This window comes from Aotus nancymaae, unplaced genomic scaffold, assembly GCF_030222135.1.
Source record: "Aotus nancymaae isolate 86718 unplaced genomic scaffold, 86718_ANA_hifiasm-v0.15.2.pri h1tg000039l, whole genome shotgun sequence".
NCBI lineage: Eukaryota > Metazoa > Chordata > Mammalia > Primates > Aotidae > Aotus > Aotus nancymaae.
In genome coordinates, this window is record NW_026988453.1 from 1855102 (window position 1) to 1879316 (window position 24215).

Consider the following 24215-nt stretch of genomic DNA (forward strand, 5'->3'; position numbering starts at 1 on the left):
ACTAGAGATTATCAATCTTTAAAAACTCTGCCAGTATGCTAGCTAGAACTATTTCATGTTGATTTACATTTAAAAAATTGTTGATAACAATGAACATTTTTTCATATACCTTTTGGCCCTTGTGTATATCAGGTAGACGCCTGTCACATCTCTTTCCTATTTTTAAATTTCTTATTTTCTTTGTGATTTGTAAGAGATACTAGTATACTGGAAGATTCCTTTCTTATTCTGCCTACATAGAAAAGCCCCATCTGTCAGTTTGTAGAGTTGATGGAGAATTCAGAAAGCTCATGGCAATTTGAAAGTCAGTAAAGCCACTTGGAATCGGGAATTCTCTATGGGGGCATGCAGCTCAGAAAACCTCCAGTGCCTGTCCCCTTCCAGTCAAGCACTTAAATACTGGCAGACAGATTTTAACAGATTAGGGTCACTTCACAGTTCGGTAAACTATAATCGCAATTTGCTCCTTACAACCTCTTAGTATTTAAATGATTCGCCTCCAGTCGGGGAAGATTGATGTAATGATCTCACTTTCTTACCTTAGGTGTTCCATCAGAGCAGCCGCCTCACCTTCCCACGCACGCAGACTCGCAGACGCCCTCTGCTGGAACTGACACGCAGGCACTCAGCGGCCTCGCCGCCCATGCCACACTCAGCCCTGCCCCAGGCAGCAATGACGCCTCAGGTTTGCGGGTCCTTTAGATTTGCGCAAATACGAAGAGTGCATGACAACTACCTGTATTTAAGAATGATGTGAGGAAACCTAACTCCTCATTCCACTTGCGGCCCTTGCTAGTTGATGAATTTGGAATTTCAGTCACTCTTAGGAATAGGAAACCACAGAACAAATATCCTTTTAATAGAGATGAAATAATAAGGAAAGTTGTGAGACTACAGCAAAAATCTGCTCAGGATGAAAGAGTTATTCCGGATAGCCTTTTAAAATATATTTTAAGCAATTATCATTCTACAGGGAAACCTTTTTGTTAGAGGAAATAATATGCATAAATCTTTACTTAAAGACTTTGTACCAACACACAAAAAGGCAAAGAGTGATTCTTATTATCAATGAAGGGCAGTGAGAAGTTGTAACCACAATGAAATTGTTATTTAAATAATGAGAAAAAAAGAAATGAATGGTCTCATTTTCTATTCAAACATCAAGAATCTTTCGGGACGGCATCTCTGTATTTATAACAACAATGCAAAATATCCCCTCCCTTTTCTTTCCAAAATCAGTGTCCAGATCACTTCATGGTGCCCCTTTATATGCAAGAAAAACAAATATGTCTTTTGTCAGATCATAAGTCCACACAGCCGCATGTATAATTTCAGCAGCCTGAGCACTTGAAAGTTAAAGATGTAGATGGTAGGCTTAGGTAGCTGGTAGGAACGTGGTCTGGCTCTAGGTAGGAATCGAACACATCAAATAGAATAATTATTATTTTGTCGTATTGAAACTGTGCCCTTGGAATAAAAATCATTCCGGACAATCCACACTCTTTAAACACGTGGGTGAAGAGCCACCCTCACCTGCCTCATTCCACCTAGTCCCCGCTGCCTTGGGAGCCACAATAAAAACATTTAAAGCTGTTAGCAAATCCACAGATCCGGAAATTGTGGAGGGGCAGAAACTGTAAAATAACAAAAGGGGACTGACCCCTGGGGGCTGCTTGTCACACAGACTAATCTGCTCTGTCCTGATCAACGAATTCTTCCACTCACAGTGGCTAATTCCACTCATTAAAAATCTATTAGGATTAAGCAACCTATTTAAAATTGTAAATATCACCCGTGAACCACAGCTGAGAGTACCTACATATCAAGGGAAAAGAACTTTTCCGATGAGGAAGAGGGAAGGTAGGGAGTTTGGGGAGGACGACAATGGAAGCCTCAAAAACAGCTTGGGAGTAGGGGGTGCTAGAGAGGGGAGACGGGAACAAGCAAGTGAGAGGAGTGCAGAAAAGAAGGTGGAAAGAGCCTACAGACAAACCCAGCTGTCTTCAAAACTCTGCAGAGGGCCAGTTCTATGTCTGAATGAGCTTTTTAAAGGATGAATGAATGAACGTCCCTCACTCTTCTTCTTGTTCTGCTGAGCCCTCCTCTGGGGATCCAGAATGGAAAGCCTTATGTTTATGTTGTTCATTCTATTCTATGGTTTAAATTCCATGGTTTAGTAGCTTTTGAAGACTGAGCTGAGAACCCAAGTTCAATGATTTGGAAGATACATTTTCAATTCTAATGGAATGTAGGTGTGAAATTAGAGACTGCACTGCATTTGTAATTGGTAGACATCTGCATGCTCAAATCAAAGCCATGTTCAGAACGTGCGTACTCATATCACTGCAGAAACACAGAATCTGCCTGCAAACCTGAGACCAATCTCATGGCATTGAACTGATGACCCCAGGGATCTTAACAGAAAATATTCCAATAGTCTCTTGAATAGAGGGTAGCTCATATTTCCTTTGCTTTTTCCATGGCAACTAGCATAGTGCTAGTCATCTAGTAGGCACCAAATGAATACACACTGATTGCCTGTGTGTAATTCTGTGGGTGCGATGTTGGCCAAAGATGTAAAATACATTAGGTATTATGAAGCCTGACAATGAAAAGTTCTAACCTAGTACAATGTGCAGTTTCTTTGGCTACGACACTAGATTCTATACCAATTAGCACCTATGTGATTGGAAAATAAGAGACTGATGTCACTGTAACGTGGAGTTTGTTGGATTTCAAGCCAATTTGATTTTTCCCAGCCAAGGGAGCCTGAATAGTGAAAGTAGAATTGTAACCTTCAGCTGGAAAGAAAAAAAAAAGAAAACCTTTGAACTCATGCTGTGGTCCAGACAGGATCCTATTCAGCTCTGTTTTAAGAAAATTAAAACCGAGCCCCTGCACGCAGGGATCCCTCCCCAGAGCGGTGCGTGCCTGCAAGGCTCTCAGCATGTATCAAGTTGTTCTTCCTCCTGTGCCAACCTTTTACACTCAGGCTCTACCTACATCTTCATGGTCTCAGCACCACCAAGACACCACCTGTCTCTTCTGCTTTGATGCATTTTTTATATTGCCTAAGGCAGCCGTCAGCCCAGAGGCTTAGACTTTTTGGGCGGTCCAAACTGTATATATTTTTAAGTTGTGCTCTGATTAGGAAGCTGCATAGGTTTCCAGCTGTCTGCCCCTAAACTCATCTTTCTCATAAGCCCTGGTGTTTTTGGTACGGTTCTGTAGAATGCATGCGTCGTGGTACAGCAGAAGTGATTGAAGGTTTGTTGCTCTGCCTTAGCTTCCGTAATCCTGTTATGTTAACTGTCTGGCTGTTGCCCTTGCGTGACAGACACAAGTGACAGTGCTGATGGCCCTTCTGATTGCAGATGTTCCAGGAGAGAGGAGTACAGCCAGCACCTTTCCTACAGACCCGGTTTTCCCATTAGGAACCACCCCCATCCCTGCACGCAACAGCTCTGCTGCCTTACCTGCACGCACCGCCAACACCACCATCACAGCGAGCTCCCCAGGTCTGACGGTGCTCTAGGGTCTTCAGTTACAGAAATGAAATGGAAACTCAAACTTCAATGCGGCTCTTTTATTTCATGCCAAATATTATTTGCAGGTTTCTCATTTTACAAATGTTCACATATCAACACCAAATTATGCAAAAGAAACTTGCCAGTGAGTTTTTCTGGGCATATTTTATTTTGTTAATAATATTATGAAAGTCCATGGCAAAGAAGAATCAACAGGCTTTAATGTCGTGTAGGTCTGGAATCAAATCCAGTTTCTTCAACTTTCTAGCTGATTATAGGGCAAATTACTAATACTTTCTGTATATCAGATTTGCTTTCTGTAAAAATGGACATAAGAATACTCATTTTGAAATATTAATGTGATGACTGAATATGTAAAAAGTCTGACATACAACAAATATTTAAAAAGAGTAATTGTGACCCTTATGAGAATCCAAATATGGAGAGCTGTGAATGAAAGGGAAATGAATAGTTTGAGGAAGATCACACATCAAGTAAGAATTATACCAGGGAATGAACAGTTTTCCCTCAATTTATACAATGTTTAGTTTAAATGCCTTGAAATAAATCTTGGATTCACTTTACGATTTTAAAAACAAGCAGAAGTCAAATCAAACGAGGACTCCTAGAGCAAAGATTCCATTAGGAGATTATCTTTGCTAAAGAGTTTTTCTTTCACCTTTTAATACGGCAGACTCATTAACTTTTATTCTTCTGTTTATTTTCTTGCAGATTCCCACGAAACAATCACTCCGAGCCCTTCTGGAAGCACTGCCCATTCAACCAAAATAGGTGACAACATTACCCTCAGTCATGCAACCATACAGTCCCCACGTGCCTGGCGATGTGCTCTCACAAGGGCCTTCCACCCGCTCTACCTTGGGCTTCTTTAAGTTTCATTCAGTGTTTGAATCCTGAGGGTGATGGAAGTGCAGGAAGACCTTTCTCTGCTTAGCAGTGCAACAGTTGATGAGATCAGGATATAATTGTTACTGTCATAATCCATCAGAAAACGTGTGAGAAATAACCACATCTACTAGAACTTTTTCTCAGAAGGGTTTGGGTGTTGGTATGGAAGAGAACAAGCCCATCCAAAGGGCTGTCCATTGCAAGTGGTGAGCATCAGAAGGCTGATTGCAGAGTTCCAGTTAAGCAGCAAGAGGGCGTGGAGATAAAGGAAAGAGACACTGAGGGATGGATAGAGCGATGGTGGTATCTGGGAATCAGCAAGTGAGCTGATCAGAGCTTGCAAGCCCACCCTTCTCCCCAGATTCTTCCAACACAAAATCAAGAAGAGCAGAGATATCCTAGCTTTCACAAAGCATATGCTTTTTTTTTTTTTTTTTTTTGAGACGGACTTTCGCTCTCGTTACCCAGGCTGGAGTGCAATGGCGCCATCTCGGCTCACCGCAACCTCCGCCTCCTGGGTTCAGGCAATTCTCCTGCCTCAGCCTCCCGAGCAGCTGGGATTACAGGCACGCACCACCATGCCCAGCTAATTTTTTGTATTTTTAGTAGAGACAGGGTTTCACCATATTGACCAGGATGGTCTCAATCTCTTGACCTCGTGATCCACCCGCCTCGGCCTCCCAAAGTGCTGGGATTACAGGCGTGAGCCACCGCGCCCGGCCTGCTCTTTTAATTATTCACTTAAATGCATATACTCACACAAGATACTACTCGATTTGTTGAGAGGGCCCTTTATTACCCTGGGTCTAGTAGATGTGCAAAGAGCTTACAAAAGTTAAACTAGAGAGTGAAACAGTCCTTGCTTTTTCTCTGACTTTTTTTTAATGAAAAGTATAAACTTCATACTATGCGGGTTATAATTATATAAATTTATATTGAGATTAATCAAAGAAATAAAGAACTTCAGAATATTTTTGGCTGTGTAAATGTTCAGCCATGTTGCCATACCACAATTAGATGTGTACCCAAAGGTCTTAATATTAACTGTATTTATTGGCTATCTTCATGCAAATGTTGATAGAACTAGCTCATTCATTTATAATGCTTTAAGTTTTGAAATTAAAACACTGTGCTAGGCAAATCCTTCCTATTCTGTGAAATCTAACTAGATAGACTTTATGAAGCGGAAGGGCTGTAACTCAGCTTTCCCAAACACGTCACGGCATCTGTTCTAAAGCAAAATTTAATAATTTGCGTTCTTTTTCTTCTCCATTACAGCTACTACTCCAGCTAAGCCATCATGTGGTAAGTGTATTTACTTAGAATCAGCATACCTCACTTTGGAATGACACTTTAATTACCTCCTCCTTTATTCCCAGCCTTCAGGACCTGCTGGCAAGCTAAACTCACTGGCTCTAATTTCTCACCAGACTAGTCTCAAATCTTAAGAGCCAGTATCTCTCAGTAGCAAGATGTTTTGATTTTATATTCAGACCTAGATTTGAGTACCAGGATGAAATTTACTAGCTACACGTGGACGTAGAGATGGGAATGATGGACCCTGGGGAATACGAAAGCCGGGCTGGAGGCAGGAAGACAAGGGTTGGAAAACTACCCGTGTTGGTAACTGCGCCTACTTCCTTGATGTCTGATTCAATTTTGCTCCAAACACCAGCATCATGCAATATACCTTTGTAACACACCTGCACATATAACCCTGGAATACAAAATAAAAGTTGAAAACTAAATTTTCCTGTTAGACAACTTTGGTAAAGCCACTTAATTTCACTTTAGGTATTTAAAAAAAATGGAATGACAGCAGGTTTGTCGGTGAGGGGGAGGGGGACAAGGATTCAGCGTGATGAAAATATAAAATGTGGATAATACCGTCAAAGCTTATCAAGAAAGAAAATCTCTCTCTGTCTGGCATGCCAGAGGCTGGCTCAGAGCAGATACCTGAAAACACTTTGTCTCCACTTTTTTTCTTTCTTCTCAGTTGAAGCAAAGTCCTTCTTCACGGTCACGGCTTATTCCTCCATTCATTTTTAAATCTCAACACTGAAGTCACTGCCTTCAGTAGCTTTCCATACATTTAGTGTAAGGAGTGGCCTTCATATGTCAGTTTAATTAATATAATCTTTTATAATCAGGTTTCCATCCACTTCTCCTGCATCATTGCCTCATGTTCTTCATTTAAGTAATACGGAACCACTTACAGTTTTCTTTTACTTTTTTCTTTTTTTTTTTTTTGAGATGGAGTCTCACTCTGTCTCCTAGGCTGGAGTGCAGTGGCACAATCTTGACTCACTGCAACTTCCACCTCCCAGGTTCAAGTGATTCGCCTGTCTCAGCTTCCCAAATCAGCTGGACTTGGCAGACTACTGGCACATGCTGCCTAGCTCAGCTGATTTTTGTATTTTTAGTAGAGGTGGAGTTTCACCATGTTGCCCAGGCTGGTCTTGAACTCCTGACCTCAAGTGATCCACCCACCTCAGTCTTCCAAAGTGCTAGGATTATAGGCATCAGCCACTGCGCGCAGCCTACTTAGTTTTCTAAACACATACTGTTCCTTCCTGCCTCTGTGCCACTCCTGTTCTTCCTCTACACCTGGAATTCTGCTCCACCCTCATCCCCCAATCCCCATGTCTACTGTTCTATTTTCTGCTCGTATTTTAAAACACAAACTAAGGGGCTGGGCGCGGTGGCTCACGCCTGTAATCCCAGCACTTTGGGAGGCCGAGGCGGGTGGATCACGAGGTCAAGAGATCGAGACCATCCTGGTCAACATGGTGAAATCCCGTCTCTACTAAAAATACAAAAAATTAGCTGGGCACGGTGGTGCGTGCCTGTAATCCCAGCTACTCAGGAGGCTGAGGCAGGAGAATTGCCTGAACCCAGGAGGCGGAGGTTGCGGTGAGCTGAGATCGCCCCATTGCACTCCATCCAGCCTGGGTAACAAGAAACTCCGTCTCAAAAACAAACAAACAAACAAACAACAACAACAACGAAAAACCACAAACTAAGTCAGTTTCTCTGGAAATCCTGTCTTGTACCTCCAAGTGGAACGGATCTCTCTCTTTTTACTGCCACATTATTTCATGCATAATCTTACTTTAAAGGTTTGTATGTCTCCGGCAATTCACACGTGTCTGCCTCCACACTGGATTATGTGTTTCTAAACACTGATTATATCTAACTTGACTTTGTATTCGTAGCGTTTGTGATCATGTCGTACTCATGATAAGGGCCTAATAATTTTTTTTGAATAAAAATGAGTGAATAAATTTATATTTGTTGAAGATATGTTTATCGGTAAGCAGAAATTGTTGACACTAAAGAAAGGTGCTTAGGAGGTATATTATCAATAATAATGTCACACAAGTTAAGGAATGAATGAGGGCTTGTGGTCTCTGAGTAATTAATGCTCCACATATTTGAAGAAACATATTTAATAATTACATTTTAGAAAACAGGAAAATTAAAAAGCAAGAAGAAATTTCTCAGATGCATCATTTATTTGCACATCAAGTCAATGAGTAACTATTGAGTTCCTACTGGTGATAAATATCATGCATATACCTGGATTTACGGTGATAATAAACATAGACTAGACTTTGATCTCATGGAATTTCCATGTCCATCTAGGAAGACGGATCTTTATCTGATAATCATCCAAATAGAAATTTATAAGCTAGGGTCCTTGATAGGGCAATAAAGCACAGAAAATCATAAAAAATGATATGGAGGCATCTGATATTTTTCTTCTGTTTCAAGTTTTTGGGGATATTTGGTTAGTTGATATGTGATATTTTGGCATTTGCATTTAATGTAGTTTTGTTCATTCTGGAAAAATAAGATAACCCTCAATGTTCTATTTTCTTTTAGATAAAAAATATGCAAACATCACTGTGGATTACTCATATGACAATAACACGAAATTATTTACAGCAAAGCTAAATGTTAATGAGGTTGTGAAATGTGCAGACTTTGATTGCACAAACAATATGTTGCATAACCTTAAAGAATGTGAAATAAGGACTGTTACCATATCTGATAATTCATGTACTGCTCCCAACAAAACTTTAAAATTAGATGTGCCACCAGGTAAATATCAATTTATTTCTTTTCATCCATTTATTAAAATAGTACCCTTTCGGGTGTGCTGTTCTCTCGTGGTCACAGGATCTGGTCTGGTGAGAGAGGGCTGAGGGAAAGGAAGTCCCTTGGACACAAGTGGGTGAACTTTCCGCAGTCTTAACCAAGTAACGATGATAGAGTCCTATAAGCCTTCTGTTTACATCCATGAATCGCCACTTCTACTTCTTTAACATGTGCATGAAGTATAATTTATCCTGCTAAGTGATTGTTCATAATTTTCTTTATTCTCCTCTACTTAATTGAAATCATTAGTTATATATGTATGTATATTTATTCTTTTAAGTACAAATTTTTCTGAAATACATTATGGAGAAACATAAAGGATTTGAAGTGTATGGGAAAAACCAAAATATATTCACAAAAAGGGGGGTAATGGTCATGTTAGGAGGATCAAGCTGGTTTTGTCAGCTAAGCTACGGCTGGGAAAGAGGAGGGGGTGACAGGCATTGATGTAATGTATCTGAAATACATTAGGGAGAAACCAAAGGATTTGATGTGTATGGGAAGAACCAAAATACATTCACAAAAAGGGAGGTTATGGTCATGTTAGGAGGATCAAGCTGGTTTTGTCAGCTAAGCTACTGCTGGGAAAGAGGATGTGGTGACAGGCATTGGGCAGACTCCAGGGAAGAATCTCTCAGCCAAATGCATTCTGGAAAAGGGATTCCAGAGCTGTGTTATTAAAAAAATTTCCTATCATTTAGTAATTCAAGTATTAATTAATTTATTAGCATTTAAATATGTTAACATTAGATGTGTTTTGAAAATAAAATCCATTTATTTTATTCATTTTCCCTAAATATTACTGAGATAAATTACCAGTTGCACACAGAAAATGACAATACTTAAAAATGCATTACTCAAGAGGGAAACCCCCAATACTTTTTATAATAATCATTCAATTAAAAGTCAATAAAAGAGCAAACAGTAAATTGAAGACATAAACAAAAATACAAAATGGAGTGAGTGTTTTTTAAAATTTGCAAAAGCTACAATTTTATTTATATGGTGGCTAGCATTTCTTTTTTAAAACTAGCATAACTTCTAAATGAAACACTACCAAAATATATGGTGCTAAAAATAACGAAGTAAATAATAAAAAAGTGCCAAATCCTGATAGTTTTTAGACTTTTTCCCGTAGCAATCTCAATACTTACCAAATACTATGTCATTTGCATAATTTCAGTGGCCTTAACTGAGAATATGGCACACATTATGAAATACTAATCAAGTCTATTTCTGTATCTTCTTGACAGAGGTTGATAAGTTTCATTTAAAGGATCATACATCACCTGAAAAAGCAAATACTACTATTAATTTAAAATGGGAAACTGAAAACTTTACTTGTGATAGAAATAAAATTACATACAGATTTCAATGTGGTAAGAATATAACATTGACCCGATAATTTTTTTGTGTTACAATGTTGTTCTAGATATTATTTAATCTCTACCTTTCTCTCTTTCTCTCTGCTTCTCTTGTCCTCCCTCTGTTTCTTTCTTCCTTTTCTTTCTTCCTTTCTTTCTTTCCTTTTCTCTTTCTTTCTTTATTGTTTTTTTCTTGGTCTGTGGTATATTTAGAGTCAAATAATTAAATTATCTACACCACACAAACAAACTCACAAAACGAATACAGCTCATGAAGAATAAATATTGAAAAATTAAAAGTCAATTAATTTACAAGAACTTTCTTGGCAATTGTTATACACAAGCATTGCTGAAAGACCATGAGAAAAGGGTTTTATAAGAAAATGATGATACTCAAACTCTGTTATGAAGAAAGAAAACAAATACAAGATTGTATGGTTCAAGAGGTTATTTTGTCCATCCTCCATCAACAAAATTCATATACAAGTTCTAGAATAATTAGATATCAAGAAAGCAGAAGAAAAACAGGACATGCTTCGAGGGATAAGTTTGGGTTTGAATTGAGGCAACTAATAATTGAGATAGTATTTTTTAAAGTGTATTTGAATTTAATGAGATGGACTCCCCCACCCTTTGACATCAAGCCATCTGTCAGGCCATAGCTGGCATGACAGATGTGCGCATGTGTGCCTGTGCATGCACACACACCCACAGACACACACATAGAGGAAGGAGCATTGTTCTGGGTGTAATCATCATGTAATCATCATAGTATAGATGCTTGGACATGAGGCAAGTGGATGCAGAAAGGAAGAGAAAACCTAAGACAGGTCAATGATAACATAATGTTCTCTCTAGAGAATCTATTAGGCAAAGACTAGCTGAGGTGCAATCTTAGCTTTAAGTTATACTTACTATATACAGATTGAACATCCCTAATCTGAAAATCCAGAATTGAAATGTTCCCAGTATCCAATACTTTTTGAGCGCCAACATGATGCGGCTGAAACAAGCGAAATATTTTACACCTGACCTAAAGTGACAGTCAAAGTGCAGAAACACAACACAGAGTTTAGTCAGCATCCCTAGAGAAAAATAAATGACCCTATGCTGTGTACATGAGGTGTATTTGAAACATAAATGAATTTTGCATTTGAACTTGTGTCCTGTCCCCAAGATATCTTACCATCTATATGCAAATATTTAAAAATCTGAAAAAACAAAACAAAACAAAACAAAAAACAAAAAAAAAACTACCTAAATCGAAAGCACTGGTGCCAGGAATTTTGCGTAAGGGATACTCAACCTGTATTTTCATAAAAGTTGAATGTAGCAAAATTATTTTGGGGATCTTTGACTTTTATTATTTTGGCAATCTTCATAGATGTTCCAATCTGATAAACATTAAATAGAGAATTATAAATGTAAAATTAGAAAATAAATGTATGTGTGAAATATTGTATTGTATACTCATTTGAAATATTTCTTTATTTCAGGTAAAATAACATCTGATAAGGAATACATTGTTTTAGAAGACCGTAAACCCAACCATAACTATACATGTTATTCAGAAATACTCTATAATCACCGCAAGTATATTAACATAAATGAAACTATTCAAACAGATTTTGGGAGTGAGTATGTTATTTACATTTATATATAAAATTGCTTTCCTTTTCATGTTTATGTAATCCTTTGAGAATCATAGAAAATGAGTTGTCTTTTCACTGTTTTTTTTGATACTTTTTAAGCATTTGTTTTTTATTTCAATGAAGCTCCATTTCTATTTTTACTTCTTTTATTTATGCTTTTGGTGTCATATATAAAAGTCAGTTGCCAAATCCAAGGTCATGCAGATTTATACATATGTTTTATTCTAAAAATTTCATAGCATTAGCTCTTAAATTTAGCTCTGTTATCCACTTTGAGTTAATATTTGTATATGGTGTGAGGTTTGAATCTGATTTCATTTTGTTGCATATGGCCATCTATTCTAGCACCATTTGCTGAAAACACTATTCTCCCATTGAACAGTCTTGCCATTCTTGTCAAAAATGTGTTGATCATAATAATGAGTTTATTTCTGAACTTTTAGTTTTATTTTATTGATTTATATGTCCATGTTTATACTAGTACCACACTGTTGACTACTGCTTTGTAGTAAATTTTGAAATTGGAAACTGTAAGTTCTCCAAAATTGTTACTTTTCTTCAAGATTGTTTAGAATATCTGAGGGAACTTGAAATTCTGTAGGAACTGGATCAACTCTTCGATTTTTATAAAGAAACCATCTGGGATTTTTACAGGGATTGCATTGAATCTGCAGATCAATTTTGGAAATATTGCCATCTTAACCATGTTAGTCTTCTAGTTTCTGAACACAAGGTGTCTTTCCATTAATTTAGGTCTTCTTCAATTTATTTTCAGAATGTTTTGTAGTTTTCAGTGCATTGGTCTTATAATTCTTTTGTTAAATTTATTTCTAGTTTAAGTTTATTCCTGCTTACGGTGTTGTTATTTACTTAATTCCATTTTCAGATTTGTTACTAAAGTAGAAAAATACAATTTTTCTGTGTTGATCTTGCAATCTGTTACTGAACTTGTTTATTAATGATAATATTGACATTTGACACAAATTATTAATGTGATTCTAAATTTCATATAAGGATAGTTGAAGGCTAAAGAGGTTGCCTGAATCCGTGTCTCCCCATAATCCTCCAAAATAATATACAGCTACAAGAAAAGCAAATAAAACTATGTAAAAACTATATCCTCAGCATAACTAGAAAAATTTAATATTTTTTGATCAATAATAAAGTTATTACATCTCTTATAAATCAATGTAACAAAATAGAAATCCCAGAAAACTGTATTTTATATTTGAAAAAAGCACAAAGTGTTTTCAGTGGGGGAAACACAGTCTTTCCAGCAAATGATCCTGATATCTCTGTAGAAGAAAAACGAACATCAACTCTCCCCTCTCAACAAACACAAAAATTAACTCAAAATGGATATCAGACCTAAATACTAAAGCTAAAAATAATAAAAATGTGTAATCAAAGACATAGGAGAATATGTATGCCTTTAGCAAAGATTTCTTCGGGCACAAAAGCAAGAATCATAAATTTTTTTTGGATGAATCAGACTTAATCTAAATTGAATATTCCTGCTCTTTGAATGAGGCCATTAAGGAAATAAAAAAGCACGACATAGTTTATAAAAAATAACAATTAATTTTTTCAACAAGAGAAGTTTTTCCAGAATATACAGAGAGCTCTTTCAGCTGCAAAATGAGGAATAAAATAGCTCAGTTGAAAATGGACAAACATTTTCAATATCTACTTCACAAAAAGGGATATACAATTGGTTAATAAGCACATTAAATGAGGCTAAACGTCATTAGTTATCTGAGAAATGCAACAACACTGAGATGATAATACAATACATCCATTAAAATGGCTAAACTTAGAAAGACGGATACTACTAACTATTGGTCAGGATGTGCAGTCATGACTCAGGAATTTCACTCCAAGTATTTACCAAAGAGGAAGCATAACAAAGCAGATTCATTCAGAGTAGACAAACGTGGAAACAGCCCAAATGTGTATCAGCTGTTGAATCATAGGTAAAGTGTAGTATATCTTTACCATAACTACTGATAAATTTTTCAAATGTGACTATGACACGTGAAACTAAGTGAATGAATCTTCAGAAGTTTACATTGAGTGCAATATGTTAGGTGTGAAAAAGAAATTAGTGTTTAATTTTATTTACATGCAAAGAGTAAAAAGACAATTTTAATCTGTAGTAACAGAAAGTTGATAAGAAGGTATGTGAGTATGGTCAAAGGAGCTAAGTTGACTGGGAAGTACCACAGAAGAGTGTTTTGGGATCACAGAAATTTTCTTTATCTTGATTGTGGTATTTGTTATGTGGATGTATACATTTGTTAAAATTTATTAAACTATATCTCAAATGGGTACGTTTTAATGTAAATTATACTTCATACATTTTATTTAAACATTTATCAGCATTTCTCAGTTTCAAATGACTAGTTACTGAAAGCAATGACCAAGGCTACTCAATGACTGCTAAATTTATCAGTGCTATGAATGCCAGATTTTCCGCACAGTGAAACCTACAAATATGAAAGGAAGAGGGGGTTCTCAGGTATCTTCAAGTCAGTGGAATGCGTAGGTTTCACAATGCCAATCTGGTGTGAAATTTACTTTGTTAAAGGAATTTATTCTAAAACAAATTAAATAAGCCCAAATGCCTTTCTTTAAATTTTATTTTTAATTCATCATTTGTCAAAATATGGTTATTAATAATGCATGCTTATAGTATGAAGAATGCTTTATCCATGTCTTATTTTTCATATTACATAATATTCTTATTCTTTTAACAGTTCCAGAAGAGCCTCAGAATGTTACATGTAGAAGTGAAGGTGCCCATGAAGGAGTAATTACCTGGAATCACCCTCACAGTTTATTTCACAGTTTCACTCTATGTTTTCAAAACAAGCCAGGTAATTTGTATAAAATTTAATTTCATCAGGAAAGAGAAATCAAGAATTTGAAAGTACTAGAAATTTGATTGAGCCAGTGAGCCACAAAGCGCTCTGCTTAGAGACTGGATAGGCATAGTATACACCCTGATCTTAGCATTGCTTCTGCTCCTTCAAAGCTTTCCAGCTCCAAAAATGACTAAAATCCAGAACATTCTGAATATTTGCTTGTCCTTCTTGATCTTAATTTAAATCTTTGTGCTTCAAAACCTAGAGCCCGAAACCCCCTGGATGACAATGCTCATTTCTGTCTTGCAAATGTTATGTAAGTGACTTCTTTGAGCTCATCATTCAGGCTCCTAAACAAACCGACAAACAAGCAAACCCCTTGTAAAATTTGCTTCAGTTAATAACACAGACAAAATGTTGGGTGAATAAAAATGAACATGGGTCCATGTAGCCACTGAGGCCAGTTTGGTGGAAACCTGGCAGCATAGTTCTAAGTTTAGAATTATATTTCTGAAGAAGTAATGCATTTTTTTTTAAAAAAAGAAATATGGTATGACTAGGTCACTCATGAAATGTTCAAATGAGATGCTACTTAGGAGAACAAATATCTCCAGGACACTTTAAAGGATCTAAAATGTTTGTAGAAAATAACATCAGTGGAATATCTCAGAGCAGCCTCAATGCCTGGGGTAGCCCTTTCTCTATTCCTTTGTCCACAGGTTAAAGTAGGAGTGAAGTGAACCTCTCATAGAATTCTGGCACTGTGTGCTGTGGGAAGGAACCAGACATAAATTTCAAAATTTGAAAAGTGAAAGACTATTTTTCTTCACTATGTTATTTTATAATTTAATGGCCTTTTTTGCTAGTGTCTTTAGGTCTTAATAATCGAACTACCAAAGCAAAGTTAAATACACATGTAGTTTTCAAATTAACATAAGATTCAAATGCCATGGAAAAGAAGTATATATGATATATTTGAGGTTATGGTAAATTTAAAAGTTAAGTCTAGGAGGAAGGAAAAATGGAAACTTTAGGAAGATAAAACAGCAGAGTCACTGTCTGTCTCATTGGACCCTTCTACAAACATCTTGTGTAGCTTCTATTCAGAACACATCGTTTTTTTGTTTCCCTTCCCTGAATCTTCTATTCCCCATCCCTTCCTACATTCTTCAATGTCTATATTCTGTTTTTGTTGTTGTTGTTGTTGTTGTTGTTTTTTGAGATGGAGTGTCACTCTGTTGCCCAGGCTGGAGTGCAGTGGTGTGATCTCAGCTCGCTGCAACCTCCGCCTCTCAGGTTCAAGCGATTCTCCTGCCTCAGCTTCCTGAGTAGCTGGGATTACAGGCACGCACTACCATACCCAGCTAATTTTTTTTTTTTTGTATTTTTGGTAGAGTCCGGGTTTCACCAGGTTGGTCACACTTGTCTGGAGCTTCTGACCCGGTGATCCACCCACCTCGGCCTGCCAAGGTGCTGAGATTACAGGTGTGAGCCACCAAGCCCGGCTGATGTCTATACTCTTTCTACTAGAGAGTATTGTGGATGTCAGAGTATATGGTAGACATTTTATGCGTTTATTGATCTTTTGTATTTTACACTGTTTTTTTTTTAAACCCTCTATTTGCAATGCATTTGCATAATTAGGGTAAGAAGGATGTAATGAGTTAGTAGCAGTCTGTGAGTTTTGCTTTGTTTGTTTGCAACCAGCATGCCTCCTTCTTATTGGGCAACTAAATAGTGTTACCCAAATTTAATAGCTGTCCACATAGAACACTTAAACGGGATTGGATGGCTGAAAAGAGGAGGCTGGATGATTCAGACTGTGTGTTTTCTTTTCTCCAAAGCTGCAAATTGGTGACTGAATGCAGCTTTGGACCATGCACTGACACCGCCTGACGGGCTGTTTCAGCTCTACTCTGAACAGTGTGTTCTGCTTTTGTTTTCTAATTCATCCCGAACATACACCTCTCATCCTCTCCCATGTTATCGAAGTCAAAGAGAGTTGATAGGATTATAATATTGTTAAGGCGATTTTCTTTTTTTTTTTTTTGAGTCAGAGTTTTGCTCTTGTTACCCAGGCTAGAGTGCAATGGTGCGATCTTGGCTCACCGCAGCCTCCGCCTCCTGGGTTCAGGCAATTCTCCTGCCTCAGCCTCCTGAGTAGCTGGGATTACAGGCACACGCCACCACGCCCAGCTGATTTTTCTATTTTTAGTAGAGACGGGGTTTCACCATGTTGACCAGGATGGTGTCGATCTCTTGACCTCGTGATCCACCCGCCTCGGCCTCCCAAAGTGCTGGGATTATAGGCATGAGCCACTGCGCCCGGCCAAGGAGATTTTTAAAAACTTTTCTCACCATTTAAAATAAAATACCTATTAAAAATCCACAGGAAGAAAATCTACGAAACTCGCAGTTTGTATTACTTTTTAATCAGATATTAATTTCACTTCATTATTTCACGATTTATTCAGTGTTTCTGAAAAAGAGAGATTAAAAGAGAAGAAAAAATATGATTGATGTTAATTTAGTTTTCTTCATTTAGCAGGTATTTTTATGTTTTATTTAAAGATTTTATCAACTCTTAATAACTCTCAGTGGAGATGCACATACATATCTTCACAGTTCATATGATGAAACTGAGTTTAACAGAAAATGTGGTAGATGTTCAAGTTCAATAGCTTGACCTGTATTCTTTCTGCTCCTGTTTTGTTCGTTTGCTTGTTTCTTCACATTTTTAGTATATTTTGGGAAACTGTAGTTTTATCTCAGTGACTTAATGATGCAAAGTGACAGTGAAGCTTCTTGGTAATTGGGGAATTGGGGAAGAGACCTTTTGTGCTTTATTGGATTTTAAAGGACTATTTTTCAAAAGTTGTTGAAAGCAATAGGCACCCTTCAAGACCACCGTGATGTTGCTGGAAATTATTTTGTGTAATGCCTTCTTTTTTTTAGAGAAAAAGAGAGCAAATAGCTTAATCTCTCTGTGGCTCAGTTTTCTCATCTGTAAAATCAGATGATACTGAGTACCACCTAATACTTACAGTGATGGTTAAATTAATTATTTCTTGTATACCACTTGAAACAGTGCTCGGCACATACAGTGAGTTATTGATTTTTAAAACTGTTGTTGATATTTTCATTATCATTGTAACTGCTATCCAGAAACATGCCACTCTAATCATCCTCTTTCCTGACATCAGTTGGCTACTCAAAAATAGTAGCAGCTGGTGATCTTTTTACTTAGCAAGTGCTAGGTCTTCCGCCTGGATGTGAAAACGCACTTAGACACTGTTCTACCTCTCATATGCCTTGCCAGCCAGAGTCTGTTGTCCTGATCATGTTTGTCCCTAAACTCAAAAACGTTCCTTCTTTCGTTTGCAATGTTTTCTGTTCTCCCTTACATGTATTCAGTTCCGCTTACCTTTCAATGAACAGCTCAATTCCGCTTCCAGCATGAAACGCTCATTCTCACAGCTCCCATTAATTACTGTAGCGTCCAAATTAGTATGCTAGAATCAACCTAGTGATTGATGATCAAATGGATTCTGCATCTAACATTCAAAACAGTAGCTAATACCGATGTTCAAAGTTTGGAGGTTAAATAAAGTATCAGACAAGGTTTGCTGAAAAAGAATCATTCTGAAACATTGCAACTCAAGACTTACGCTATCCCCTGGGTGCTGTGTTTTCTCAGAAAGAAAAGAGATCATTTGTACAAATGAGTCTGGACTTATTAAATATTTTAGGTACCAAATTAATGATATAAAACTATAACTTTTAAATATTCAGTTTTACTGACATTAATTGAATTTGTTCAATGACTTACTAAATTTTTTTATTTTTTTCCTCGGAAGATAACTGCTTCCAAGTGGATAAAAACCTCACCAAATATGATTTGCAAAATTTGAAACCTTATACAAAATATGATTTGTCATTATATGCCTACATCATTGCAAGAGTGCAGCGTAATGGAACTGCTGTACCATGTCATTTCACGACTAACAGTGCACGTAAGTTACATGTTTTAATGCTTCTTTCCATGGATGGTAAAAAGCAAAGTATGAACTTTCTAGCCTACAATATTTCTATCTTTATTCTAGGAAGCACATTTACCTGGCACATTTGTTAACATCGAGGGCTTATAAACATGTAAAATAAAAAAAATTTAGAAACCATTATCCTGGGTTCTCTCTGCTCTTCCGTTAGAGTCATTTTGTAAAATTTGAAGCAATTCAGCACCTAACCAACTTAGATTAAAACATGCACTGTCTGCTGTTGTCTTTACCCTCCGGAAATATTAATTATAATCAGAACCCTACAATGTCTCATAAAGCGTTAGCCTACTAACCTCTATTCACCTGATAAAACATTTTATAAAATATAATATTTTATTAGCATTTTCTTCTCTTTGTTACCCTCAACTAGTTACTATTTTATTTTATGTCACATTATCCATTGAAGATTTCCTTTCAATGGCATTTGGCTCTTGCCACCCATACAATCTCTCCATAGTTTTCATGCCCAAAGCTAGATCTGCTTCTGGGGTACATGTTAACCTCCATTGAGGACAAGGAAGAAGAAACGCTCTGTGTAAGGCAGCATCTATACCTCCAGAGACCCTAACAAGCACTAGACTTGTGAAGAAATTTTGTGCTATTCAGGGCTGAATTTAAAACACTCTTGAGGTAATTTAGATTTTGGTTTAAAAAGTTCAGGTCCTGGAGTTCTATGCTTTTGATGATTTTCTGAGTTTCTATGATATCACAGAAAATGAAGACAATTTGTTTCTGTTCCTGAAGAACCCATCTAGGTGATTACCAGGATGACATTAGTACTCCAGGAAAAGAGACCCAGGATTGTAAAATTGGAGGTTTTCCAATCAACATTTTTTCCTCTCCTCTCCCCTACCTTCCCCTCTTCTTCTATTCCCCTCCCTTTTTCTCTATTTTCTAATTCGATAAATGCTCCATCAAGGATTGCAATAACTCTCATGGCTTCATGTACAACCTTTATGCTAATATTTAATGAATGAATAAGTGATATATTTTTAGGGGTTTTGATGTGGCTTTTTAATTTATGTATTATCATAACTTCCTCATTCATAACCCCCAAGCTAACACTTAAATACTTTATACTGTATACAAGTATTATCAAGTAATTTGCATATGCATCTATTAAATGATGAATAACAAATCTTTCTTCATTTTGATAGGTCCAAGCGAGGTCCAGAACATGACTGTCTCCATAACATCAGAAAATAGTATGCTTGTCAAGTGTAATCCTCCCAAGGATCTTAATGGCCCCCGTGGACGTTACCATTTGGAAGTCAAAGATGGAGATTCTCTAGTTAGAAATGAATCAAATCATACGTGCCTTTTCCATGTAAAAAATCTTCAGTATTCAACAAAATACACTTTTTCGGTAAGAGTATGCTCCCTACATTACTATGGTACCAACATACATTATAATGATTGATTTATAGTACTTAAATAACTTTAAGACCATTGCTCACATGAGATTGAGAAGCTCTGATGTCTAAAGGAATCTCACTTAAAAAGGGTCAAAAAATTGACTCTCAAATTTTTATCCCTAGAACTAAAGTCAGTGGTTTAAAGCAAATGTTTCATTGGAATAGTTTAGAACTTCAATAGGACTTAATTATAGCTAAATTATTGCTTCTGTGCCAAGAAGCTCAACACTTTATGTGCAACATATTATTACTTTACCAAATCTATCTTTACTTTGGTTTTTTATCCTTATTAATGTGGATTTTTTCAATTGCAAAATTTCACAGGTATCTTGAGGTTAGAAAATATTTGAAATAAATACTAGAAAATACTAGAGAGCATACAGAATTTAAAATACCCATTATCTCACTGTCTACTGGACATAGTTTGTACAAATGACTTCATAATATACACATTTATATGCATTTAACACATGTATTATCAACATTCTGAATACACAGTTTGGTAAACTGTATTTTTAATATATCAGTATGTCATGCACACCTTCTATATTAAATATTTAACCATGATGTAGTTTTTAATGGTTGTATAATATTCTATGTATGGCTTTATCACATTCTACTAACTATGTTGGTCTCTTATATAAACAACATTCAGATAACACACTTATTGGTAAAGCAAAATTTTTGAATATGTCTTTAATAATTTATGTTTTATAAATTCCTAAAAATGCATTTATTGGATCAAAAGGAATTTATAAGTATTTTGAGATTTTATTGGATGTATGACTTTTTTTTCTGTAAAATTCACCAAATTATCCTTCTGTGTCAGTGTATGAAGTGACTGCTTCTTAAGAGGCTCACCAACACTGAATGTGCCTTTCTTTTTCTTTATTTAGAGGTTGAAATAAGGCATTGGTATCTTTATTTTAATGGAGTTTCTTTACTTACCATTGAAAGCAATTATGGTTTTGTTGTTGTACTTCGTGTTATTCTTTACCTCTTTTGTCCAGTTTTCTCTGGGGAAATGCCTTGAATATTAATGATATTAAACTCTGTCACATGTGTAATAAATGTTATCAGTTTATAATTTTAATTTTTTCACAGCACTTTAAGTCATATGTAATTCCCCTTTTTATTTTTATTTTTATTTTTTATTTTTTATTTATTTTTTTTTTTGAGACGGAGTTTCGCTCTTGTTACCCAGGCTGGAGTGCAATGGCGCGATCTCGGCTCACCGCAACCTCCGCCTCCTGGGTTCAGGCAATTCTCCTGCCTCAGCCTCCTGAGTAGCTGAGATTACAGGCACGCGCCACCATGCCCAGCTAGTTTTTTGTATTTTTAGTAGAGACGGGGTTTCACCATGTTGACCAGGATGGTCTCGATCTCTTGACCTCGTGATCCACCCGCCTCGGCCTCCCAAAGTGCTGGGATTACAGGCTTGAGCCTCCCCTTTTTATTTTTAAGCAAATGTATCTGTCACTTTTATTCCTGCTAAATGGAAATTTACATAGTTAACTTTTTAATATGATGTTGACAAACAGCTTCATAATCTTTTATTTATTTATTTTTGAAATGGACTCTCGTTCTGTCACCCAGACTGGAGTGCAGTGGCATGATGATCTGGGGTCACTTCAACCTCCGCCTCCTAGGTTCAAGACATTCTCCTGCCTCAGCCTCTTGAGTAGGTTGGATTACAGGCGCCTGCCACCACACCTGGCAAATTTTTGTGTTTTTAGTAGAGATGGGATTTCACCATGTTGGCCAGGCTGGGCTCAAGCTCCTGACCCCAAGTAATCTGCCCGCCTCCACCTCCCAAAGTGGTGGGATGACAGGCATGAGCCACCACGCCCGGCCCATATTCTTTATCATTTAAAGAAGTGTTTTTGTATTTATAAGCTTTTTTGGTTTTGTTTGTGAATGGAAATGTAGGTTGGATTTTATCAATTTTTTTATGGCGTTATGACAGATGATGCCATAGTTGTGATGCCATGGTGTGATTTATTTATATGATGAATTATAGTGATAGGTTTTCTAATGGCAAAATCATTGTCATATTCTAAGAGAAAAACCCCTGCTCTGTCATTGTGTGGTATTTTCTCAGAGTACTATTGAAATCAAAAGCCCATTATTTTATTGTCTTCATTAGTAGATATTCAAAAAGAAGCTCAGTAAGTGGGTAGAGATGGTATTGGCATAACATCATTCTCATTAAATTTGGTATAAAGTTTATACTGACCTGATAAAACATATTGCATATATGTTCCTGTTTTTCTATATCATATAACTCTTTATTTTTGATTTTATTACATATTTTTTAAGACAGAGTCTGGAAAAATAATAATAATACAATCAAAAATAAAATATAATTTTATTTTACCCAGGCTGGAGTGCAGTGGCATAATCTTGGTTCACTGCAACCTCTACCTCCCAGGTTTAAGCAAGTCTCCTGCCTCAGCCTCCCAAGTAGCTTGTATTACAGACCTGCACCATGCCTGGCTAATTTTTGTACATTTAGTAGAGACAGGGGTTCATCATGTCAGCCATGCTGTCCTGGAACTCCTGATCTCAAGTGATGTGCCCACCTTAGCCTTCCAAAGTACTGGGATTACAGGCATAAGCCACTGTGCCAGGCTTATATTATATAACTTTAAATAGCATAGGAGTGATTTGTTCCCGACAAATTTGTTTTGATTGCTTTCATGCAGAGAAATTTTTTAAGACTCATTTATATATTTTCAATAGGATTAGTCTTTTCAGATATTTTACTCTTTTTGAGTGAGTGGGCCATATATATATTTAAAATGAATAGTCAATGTAAAAGAAATCGTTTGTTATTGTTATATCGTCACATATTATACTTCATTTCCCACGACTTCCCCAGTGCACATTAAGCTCCAGGTGCACTGGTTTCTCTGCAGTTTCTCAAATGCATCTAGGTGTTACTCTGTTTAGCCACCTCACTCCATGTCCTTCCTGCTTCCTAGAATATTCCTCTTCCACTCTTCAAATCTTGTAAGTTACTCTGGAAAAATATAGGTGTACATCATATTAAAATACAAACTTAACTTTCAAACTAGGAGATAATTATTCAGTTTCTAATTCTCTTCCCCGACTCTTCAAAAGACTGTCTTTTTTCTTCATTATACTTGCCATAGCTTCTTTTTAGGCTTATTTATGTCTCCATTATCATGTTTATACCTTCACGAGAGAGTAGTCATTTCAGCTTTTCACCATTGTGATCTCTGGTTAATAAATTAATTAAGTTGATTTATCATTATTATTTTTACTTTTCTTTTTTATAGATTTATTTTGATGTTCTTTGGGTGGATTTCAGATTAAAAGTGTTTTCTTCCTTGTAATTTCTTTTCTTTTTTATAAACTAAAAGAAAAAAGGCTATGGATTATCTTTTGAGAAAATTGTGACTGTATCCCATATCTATATTATTTATCACTAATTTCTGAATGTCTTCACATGAAATGCAATCAATGATTCTTAAAGTAAAACCTTTTTATTATTGATAATTTCTAATGAGTCTGTAGTTTTAATTTGGGAGAGGTTTTAATTTACCCATTATTTAAGAGAGTTTTTCTGCATTTCTGGTGCTTGAATATCTTATTGCTACTAATTATTAGTTTATAAAGGTTAATTGGCTTTTACAATTTCTGCCTTTTGGGATTTATAGAATAATTTTTACAGCTCAGTATATGATATTTATGAATATTCTGTGAATATTAAGTAAATTATATATTCTCCATAGGATAAAAGCTTAGGTATGTGTCAGATTTATTACATTTATTATTATTCTCTTTTAATGATATTATTCAAATCTATTTTACTTAAATTTTTTTTGGTCAAAGATTCTTACTGCTCTTTTGCTCCTTTCAGCCTATTAATAGGGAATTTTAACTTTTATTTATGAATATTTTGATGTATTGGATTTCATTTGTTTGCTAATTATAACTATTAATATTATTATTGCTGTGACACAAGATGTCTTTATATCTTTTTGATTGTGTTTTCAAATATACTTGACAACATATTGACATAACTTGAAGTTTAACTGAAGCAAATCAGCATAATTTTAATGTAAACAGCATCGTATGAAAAATAATATGTTTACATTATGATACATAAATTTACATTAGAAAGCTAAATTATTTTATTTTTGTTACTGAATACAGGCCTATTATCACAATGGAGACTATCCTGGACACCCAGTTAGTGAATTTCAATCAACATCTTGTAAGTTATCACTGGGCTATTT

General features: G+C 36.2%; 1 protein-coding gene across 5 annotated transcripts in view; it reads left to right on the forward strand.

Moving 5' to 3' along the window:
* The window catches only part of PTPRC (protein tyrosine phosphatase receptor type C), a 120527-nt gene that overhangs the window by 59750 nt on the left and 36562 nt on the right, over positions 1–24215 (forward strand). For 2 of the 5 annotated variants that reach the window (XM_021677162.2, XM_021677164.2), the window contains 11 exons: positions 545–685; positions 3375–3518; positions 4260–4319; positions 5715–5741; positions 8322–8540; positions 9851–9976; positions 11458–11595; positions 14370–14489; positions 18335–18490; positions 19693–19901; positions 24133–24193. In XM_021677162.2, coding sequence (XP_021532837.2) covers positions 545–685; positions 3375–3518; positions 4260–4319; positions 5715–5741; positions 8322–8540; positions 9851–9976; positions 11458–11595; positions 14370–14489; positions 18335–18490; positions 19693–19901; positions 24133–24193 — 1401 coding nt within the window. 5 annotated transcript variants of the gene reach the window in all.